Below are 9,319 nucleotides of genomic sequence, written 5' to 3' on the forward strand. Positions count from 1 at the left end.
AAAGAATATCCAGTGGAATAAAGACAGTGTCTTCAGCAAATTGTTGGGAAAACTGGACAGCAACATGCAGAAGAATGAACCTGGACCACTTTCTTACACCATACACAAAAACAAACTCAAAATGGATGAAAGACCTAAACTTAAGACAAGGAGCCATCAAAATCCTAGAGAAGAAATCAGACAACCTCTTTGACCTCAGCCACAGCAACTTCTTACTCAGCATGTCTCCAGAGGCCAGGGAAACAAAAGCAACAATGAACTATTGAGTCCTCATCAAGATAAAAAGCTTTTGCATGGTGAAGGAAACAATCAACAAAACTAGAAGTAACTGACAGAATGGGAGAAGATATTTACAAATGACATATCAGATAAAGGGTTAGCACCCAACATCTACAAAGAACTTACTAAATTCAACACCCCAGAAATAAATAATCCAGTGAAGAAATGGGCAAAAGACATGAAAAGACACTTTTCCAAAGAAAACAACCAGATGGCTAACAGACACGTGAAAAGATGCTCAACATCACTCATCAACAGGGAAATATAAATCAAAACCACAATGAGATATTACCTCACACCTGCCAGAATGGCTAAAATTAATAGCTCAGCCAACAATGGATGTTGGCGAGGATGCAGAAAAAAAGGAACCCTTTTGCACTGCTGGTGGGAATGCAAACTGGTGCAGCCACTCTAGAGAACAGTGTGGAGGTTCCTCAAAAAATTAAAAATAGAACTCCCTTACAACCCAGCAATTGCGCTACTAGGTACCTATCCAAAGGATACAGGAGTGCTAATTTGAAGGAGTATATGCACCCCAATGTTTATAGCAGCGCTATCGACAATAGCCAAAGTATGGAAAGAGCCCAAATGTCCATCAACTGATGAATGGATGAAGAAGATATGGTATATATATACAATGGAATTTTACTTGGTGATCAAAAAGAATGAAATCTCGCCATTTGCAACAGTGTGTATGGAACTAGAATGTATTATGCTAAGTGAAATAAATCAGCAGAGAAAGACAAATATATTATTTCACTCATATGTGAAATTTAAAAAACAAGAGATGAACAAAGAGAAGGGAAGAAAAAAGATAAAAACAGAGAGGAAGACAAACCAAAAAGACTCTTAAATACAGAAAACAAACTGAGGGTTGCTGGAGGGGTTTTGGGTGGGGGGAAAGGCTAAATGGGTGACAGGAATTAGGAAGGCACTTGTTGGGATGAACACTGGGTGTTATATGTAAGTGATGAATCACTAAATTCTATTCCTTAAATCATCATTATTATACTATATGTTAACTAATTTGGATGTAAGTAACTGAGAACAAACTGAGGGTTGATGGGGGGTGGGAGGGAGGGGAGGGTGGGTGATGGGTATTGAGGAGGGCACCTTTTGGGATGAGCACTGGGTGTTGTATGGAAACCAATTTGACAATAAATTTCATATATTGAAAAAATAAATAAATAAATAAATAAATAAATAAATAAATAAAATAATTTGGATGTAAGTAAAAAACAAACAAACAACAAAAACAACAACAAAAACAAAAACAGCTCTTGAGGTGAGCATTAGTGTTATTTCCATTTCATAGCTGAGGACATTGTGTCCCTCTTTGCTACAGAAAAAAATGACTCTCTCCTCTGTATACCCAGGTTCTCTCTCCCCTTTCCTGATTACAGCCACATTCTCAGGAGTGTCTTGGTGAGTGAATGAATGGACACAGACAGCTAGCTTTCAGGCCCTCTCTCATCAACCTTCCCCAAGTGCCCATTACAAAAAGCAACTGCCCACATCACATGCTGGATGCCACATTTCCATTCACTCCTCACTCTACTGACAGCATCAATTCCAAGCTCACTAGCCTGGTCCACAAGTCTCTCCAGATATTGCCCCTATTTTAGCTCAATTCAAACTCTTTTCTGTCTCCTTTCCACTGGCCATTCCACTTCCTTCTTCTCTAACCTCTTCCCATCTCCCACTGCACTTATACCCACAAATTGGCCTGTTAATGTAGGAAAGCACATCCTCCACAAACCTCTCTGTATGGTGATGGCCTCTGAGAATCCCAAGGACAATACCTAATTTTTTCCTTCACACTCAGGATTCATCTCAAAGATGAGGGCTACGCTTTCTCCAGGAATTTCTCTATTGGCCCAGCTCATCCTCATGCTGGATGCAGGAGAGAATGTGCTCATGTAACTCCCAGCCTCAACCCATAGCTCCAGCACTCACCCTCAAGAGCTCCTGATCATACTTGTCCATGAGCTCCTGGGCTGTACTCTGTAGCTGCTCCAGCTTCTTCAGGGGAATGAGGTCATTGGCCAGGTGAACCACACAATGGCACAGGCCATCCTTACCCGTAGAGCCTGGCACCAGCTGCAAAAGCAAGATCACAGGCACGTTAAGCATAATGAAATACATTGGAGCACAGTGCACAGTTTGGGAACATGAAGCAGAAGAGCTGACCCTACTCTGGAGAGTCTGAGAAGAGACCTCTTTGCACAGGAGAGTGTTCATGACTGTCTAAGTCTCCTTCTGTCGTGAGTTTGATCCTTCCCTTGATTTCCCAGAGCTGAAATATAGTCTCCTTCCAGCTCCTACTGGTGGAACCATCCTCACCCTACCTCATGCACTGACTGGGTCTGGCTGCAGTTCACAGAACTGGGAGTAGACTCTTCTCTGAGGCTCTGTGGAAAAGAGGAAAGATGATCTGAAAAGAAATGTTCAGGGACTAGCTTGGTGGCCGCAGTACCTCTACTCTGGACATAAGTAGGTTCCCACAAGTTCACTTTGTCTTGAAGACAGCAGGAACAGAGAGTTCCAAATTGTCAAAGAAGGGAATGAATATTAACAGCACCACTAGGCACCAAAGTCTGGACTGATATTTAGCATTCCCAAGAACACAGGAGGGTATGACTTGAATTCTTTATTTTGTAGTTGAAAAACCAGAGGTTCTCAGAATGTGTAAAAAAAAAAATAAAAGAAAAGAAAAAAAAAGAACCATCTAGGGTTTCCTTATAGATTTTTCAAGAATCAAGATGTGTGGCCACTGTACTTCTCTGAATAGTCCCACACATATCTTCTGTGGCCCTGGGAGTTAATTTGGCTGTGTTTTCAGTCTGCAACTCCAGCCCAGTGGTTTAGCTTTTGGGGATCATGACACAAAGGGTGCATGCTTACAATAGCCCAGGTTGTCCTTCCTTAGTTCCAGCATCCTTCATACAAGAAAAGGGTGGCATATTTCTGCAGGAAATGATGCCTCATAAAAGAGCAGGATGTACAGCCCAGAGTTCATCCTTGTTTTCCCTCTGTCACCCTATGCCTGACAACAATCAGAGCAACAATCAGAGCATATTGGGTATCCCATCCTCCTTTCAGACGTCCCTGGGTCTCTCCACCTTCACTCTCTCTCAGAACCTGGGGCTTCTTGAAATGGATCAGAGTGGTGAGGGAAGCCAGTCCAAAACCCAGAACCATCTCTTCACCCACTTGAGATCCCTCCATCCTCTGCCTGTACCTGAGGCTGCCCTGGGAGTGCCAGAGGCAGCAGTAGGATGGTTATCAGGAGAGCCAAGGAAGACTGCATGTTGCATCTGCTGTAGGAGGGGAGCAAGACCTATGAGTTGCCCTAGGCTTTTATCTCTTGTCCACGTGAATGGTCTCAGTAGGAGAGATAAGGATTTCATCATCTGAAAGGTCTGAGGGTGTGAGGGGGATTGGAAAGGGACAGGGCGGGGCATGGGAGGAGAGGGCTGTGCTTCCAGAGAAGGGCTGAAAGTGTGTTTGTGCTTCCAGAGAAGGGCTGGAAGTGACTTTTTTACACAAACAGGATCTTTCTTGTCGTGTTCTCAAGCTGAGATCTGTCCTCCATCTGCTGGGCCCTCCTGTCCACATAGATTAAGACTAACCTGAGACACACTGAGGGGGCCTTGGGATGAGTCTCTTTCAGGAGGGACTATGGTCTTTCCCTCAGCTTTAAGGGAGGAATACTCTAGAGGAAAATGTAACCCTACCTGCTCCATCTCCAGGACAGAAGCCATTTATTTAATTAAGTGACCTTGGATGCAGGCCAAGCTGTGAACTTGGGGGGATTGCTTCAGCAGCACAGTGCTGGCTGCTCTGCTCTGTGCCCTCCCTCACACCTAGAAGTCTGTCCTCCTCACTGTTTTGAGCACTCTATATGTTTCCATCCCACCCAACTAGTATTCAAATGTATCTGCTAATTCAAGCTCTGGATGTCAGCAGCCTCCACTCCCTGTCCTTCAAGAGAGCCCCCTCCCAATATCTTCTTGTCAAGCCTCTGGTCCTCTGGGCCTGGTACCTGGGGTACCCTAAAGAAAAGGAAGAATTGGTCCTGAGTCATAGCTCAGTGTTCCTAGGGGTGGCCACCAGAAATTACCCCTTTCTCTTCCACTGTGTCTACTGAGAACTTCCCAGGAAGTGGTGAGTTTCAAACCCCCAAATACCTAAGAGGATGTCAGCTTCCTATGAAGACTGCATTTTCCCATTGAGAAATTTGTATCTCTTATTATTTTCCTACTTGTCATTGCAACCCCAATTCAGATATGATAGACATTCAGCATAAAGGCCATTTGCTAATGCATCCCGTCCTTTATAGCCCTTTGCCCAGCACATAATACCTACTAGAGAAAGGCATATGAAGTCTCTACTTTTCCTCCTAGGAAAAGGATGAGAGAGCTTAAGTGAATGGATGACTCCAGGAAGAAATGCCTTGGACTCTCTTGGGCAATCCTTGATGAGAGACCATACCTTCATCTTGCTTTACAGATTTTCACCTTCTGACTCCCTGCTCACGGCCTGGGATCCATTCTCCATCAGCTCCTGTGGCCTAGCCTCTGTCCCAGAGGAGCCACAGAGGTCAGGGAGGTATGAGAGGAATGAGTTGGGAACCCTAAGGTACATGGAGCAGAAAACCTATCCTGAATCACTGCGCAGGTGGGTGTTACTAGAACGTTATGGAAAGAGGGATGAAAAGGAGGAAGTATGAAAGAACACAGAGCCTGAAGCACGACAACTAGTGCTGGGGTCATCTTCCTATATTTTGCCAATGAAAACTAGTGAGGGGATCTAGCCGGGAGAGCAGGGGAAGGCTCGGCACGTGAGGAGACAGGAGAAAGAGCTTAGGTGGGCAGCATGGGGTAGTCCACTGCCTTCCCTCCCAGAACCAGCAGCTCTCTCAAGATTTAGGTGTTAGTCTCCAGGTCAGAAAGCACATCAATTTCCAGAGCTGTGTGCTCTTTTACTCATATTGCGCCATTTCCTCAGGCCCTCCTGTCTTCATTCCTTCAGCAAACATGGAGTTCCTGCTTAGCGTCATGCACTATACAAAAGGCCCCACTCAGAGCAACCTTTCAGTAATCTGGCCCTGGCTGGTCAGAGTGATGGGGAAAGATGAGATCTTGATGACCAGGCTGCATCCTAGGCCTCCCTGTTTGCCACAGTCCGGGCCCAGTCTGTTCTATGTGTGTGAGATGCAACTGTGGAGATCAATACAGAGTTAGAAAGAGCAGGAAAAGTCTATGGACATGGTAGACCCCGGTGGAGAGATGTGTTCAGTGCGCATTCTGTCCATGAGATGGGAACAGGGCTGGGGTGACCATAGCGTCACCTATCGGCAGATGATGAAGATGCCCTGGTCAGAGCTCTGCTCCAAGGATTGCTGTAGCACTACTTGGCCATCTGACGGCACAGGCTGCAGAAAACATGTGCTCATTCACTGCTATGGGAGGCCCTCTCAGGGCTTACACCCCTTATGGCCCCGACCCAGCACAATCGAAGCAAGTGCCTGAGCCTCTGAGCGATCTGTTGGGTACGTACTCCATACACCACAGGGTTCAGGGCAGGGGGCACCACCACATACAGGTTAGCCAGTAGGATGTGGATGTGGCCGGGCACCGTGTGGCGGCCGAAACGGTGGGCCAGGAAAGAGAAGAGAGCGGGTGTGTAGAAGAGAGTGATGACACTGGCATGGGCCCCACAGGTACCCAAGGCTTTGCAGCGGGCACCGTGGGACGGCAGGCGACAGACAGCACGGAGAATGAAGGCATAGGAAGTGGCGATGAGCCCGAAGTCCAGTGCTGGGGATAGAAGTGTGGTGGCTAGTCCGTACCAAAAGTTGGGGCGCGTGTCACCACATGCCAGCCGAGCCACACCCATGTGTTCACAGTAGGTGTGGGGGAGCTCCCGCTGCCCACAGTAAGGCAGTCTTTGGAGCAGGGCCACAGGGGGTGCCATGACACAGGCACCACGGGTCACGGCAGCCACCGCCACTCCACCCACCACACGCTGTGTCAGCAATGCCCCATAACGCAGAGGCTGACAGATGGCCACATAGCGGTCCACGGCCATGGCCAGGAGCACTGAAGATTCAGCAATGAAGGCCACATGGGTAACAAAGAGCTGAGCTAGGCAGGCCGCGAAAGAGATCTCTGCTGACAGGCCCCACAGCACAGCCAGAGCTTTGGGTACCGTGGATGTGGCCAGAACCAAGTCAGCAGCTGCCAGAAGCCCCAGCAGCTGGTACATGGGTGCCTGAAGTGTCTTATCAGCTGCCACCAGCCCCAGTAGAAGGACATTCCCTGCCAAAGCCGCCATGTACAGCAGACATACAGGCACCGCAAGCCAGGCATGCAAGGTCTCCAGTCCTGGCACCCCCAGCAGGACAAAGGGACCGGGCTCAGAGATGAGCACAGTCTGGTTGAGAGCAGCCAGTACAGGATCCATTTCCATCTCCTAGTTCCACTTGGCTGTGTCCCTGCAGGGTATGAATGAGGCCTGTGAGAAGCAATCATCAGTTCCCCCAGAGATTTCAGATAGGTGGGGGTGAGGGTCCAGCCTTTGGGTACTAAAGCATTTGCTGACAGCCCTATGCTGGCCTATGGATTTCCTAACCTTCTGTGGGTTTGCTAACGTTTCCATATGATAAATGAAGGAATCTGGCTTCTGACAGGTCAACAGACCTACTCCAGGATACCCATCTGGTTAATAAAACTAGGATTTGAATCAAAACTCATCTGATTACAGACCACACTCTTCTGACAGTCATCTCTGGGAGGAATGTCTCCTCAACATCCCAGGCACATGAAAACATTGGAATATGCTTTTCCTGATGACCTGTCCCAGAGGAAGTTATTTGTGTCAAATAAGCCCAATCTTGCCAACATTCTCTGTGTCCCCCTCTACCCCAGGGAAGCTATAAGTCAGAAGGAAGCATATATGGAATGGCTGTTTTTCCATTCATTCACCCACAGGTGCTCAGACAAAGCTCCTCTTCCAAAGTCCTTTTTCAGAAGCCACTTTATTAGCTCACTTACCCTCCCAAACAGTATATTCCTTCTACTTTGTCTAGTATTTTGTCCCAGCTTTCAATGGCTTTGAAATTCTTACCTCCAGCTCTATTCATAATAGTTCGAAATGCCTGGGTTGTGAAAATTAATCCCTGCTTTGACCAGTGTAGAAACTCATCTCTTGACTCAGCTTTGTGGTTCTTTTTTCTTCTGTTCTTTGTCCATGGACAGACCCTTTGGGTTCTGAAGAACTCAGTCTGGAAAAGTTCTGATCACCCGGAGGACACAGAAGAGCATCAAGGTTTGGCTGCAGTGGAAGGGACTGGGGTCAGATACCACAATGACAGTGCAGTATGGTGCATCCAATGGTGGATGTGGACAAACTTTACTTACCTGGGTTTAGGTGGATAAGGAACAACCTAGAAAAAGGATGCAAGCTAAATGTGCTTTCCACGCTCTTCCTAAAGACCATAGTTATGTCCATGAACTTCATGAGATATTGCATTTGGTATTTTAAGCTGTTCCAGGGAATGAAGGGGCAGGTGAACAGAGAATACAGTGGTCTGGGCATGGGGGCGGGAAGGATGGCTATCCAGCATTTCATGGTCCATGTGTGCTCTAGGCTTCTCTGCAGCAGTGCCTCCTGGGCCTTTTTTCACAGCCCTACATTTTGACTCTTGCAGAGAAGTGTTAGGTAATAAACCAGGATAGACTTTCCCAAATAAAAGTCTTATTGGTTTAGAAACCAGAACTTCCTTCTGAAGAATAAGGCTTTGCCAAGTCATGGGGTCTGGTCTTTACACTCTCATGGTGGGGGACCCGTGGGTTCCTCTGCACCCTGGGGACATCATTCTAGGACCAAAAGGAAGGGCCAGCCTTTCCAAGGAAAGAAAGATGTCAACACCCTCAGGGCCTGGGAATGTCTCTCTCCAAACCACAGGACAAACATGACCTGTACCAGGCAGGGGCCCCATAAAAAAGTCCTGAACTCAAGGTGTGGACCCTATCAACACACTTCCTTATGGCAAAATTCCAGGAACAACTGCCCCATATCCCACATGCCCACAGTCCACACTTCTGCTCCTTCCATCTCCTTTCAAAGGCTAAGAGAAAGGGGAGAGGGAGAGGCAAAGACCTTGCTCCCAACCTCCAGCCTCAGCTTCTGCTTTGTGCCTGGCTTTCTATAGACAAAGTTGCGGTTTCTCATCTTTCACTGCCTGCTCTGCCCTCTGCCCAGTCTCACATGGTCTCCAGGCCTCACACGGCTCAGCATCTTCTCTGAGTCAGGAGTTGCCAAGGGACATGCCGAGGGGGTGGAAGTTGGATGCCCCTCCTCCTGAGCTCCAGGCAGAGCAACGTCTCTGTGCTAAGGGCTGAAGTCCTGGGGCCTCTCCTATGTGCTACCGCATGCATAGTATCACCCTGTTGCGGGTCCCTTTCCGTGATCAGGACACCAATGCACAGAAAAGCTAGGGTCACACACAGCTGGGATACAGAACAAGGACCCCTGGGTCCCAGTCCAGGACTGCTTCCTCTCCCGGAAGCCTTACCATGTTCCTCACTTGACAGCAATTTCCCTCTGGGAAGGAGAGGCCGCCTCTGCCACTCACACAGACTCTGCACATCATCTGGTCCTGGGTCTCACTTCCACGCTGAGGGTGTCCTCGCTCTGATTCCATTCATACATGCGCACCTTTGTACTGGCAGGGTCACTGGGGCACACAGACCTGCCTGCACCTGCTGCAGACTGAGACCTGTCTCCCTCCATCGATGCCTCCGCCCCGGGGGTTCCAGGCCAGAGCCCGTGTCCTCCCTCACCCTTTGCTATGGATCCTTCTCTGGGAGCCTCCCTGTCCTCAGAGTGGCTCACATACTGTGTCCTGCCCAAGGGGCTTGAGGGACAAGTTTCCCCTCCAGGGAAGAGCAGAACAAGAACATATTAAATGTGGCTGGCAGCAGTAAGACAAAAAGAAGGCAGAAGGGAAGAGTTCCAGAACTGAACTCTGGCA

At 48.0% G+C, this 9,319-nt stretch overlaps 1 protein-coding gene across 1 annotated transcript; it reads right to left on the bottom strand.

Moving 5' to 3' along the window:
* Positions 1–5,733: 5,733 nt before the first annotated feature.
* Positions 5,734–6,753, bottom strand: LOC125146488 (olfactory receptor 52D1-like). The gene has a single exon (XM_047823221.1). It carries the CDS (start codon positions 6,751–6,753, stop codon positions 5,734–5,736), a length of 1,020 nt encoding a protein of 339 aa, XP_047679177.1.
* Between the last annotated feature and the right edge of the window lie 2,566 nt (positions 6,754–9,319).

This window comes from Prionailurus viverrinus, chromosome D1 (genome assembly GCF_022837055.1).
Source record: "Prionailurus viverrinus isolate Anna chromosome D1, UM_Priviv_1.0, whole genome shotgun sequence".
Lineage (NCBI taxonomy): Eukaryota > Metazoa > Chordata > Mammalia > Carnivora > Felidae > Prionailurus > Prionailurus viverrinus.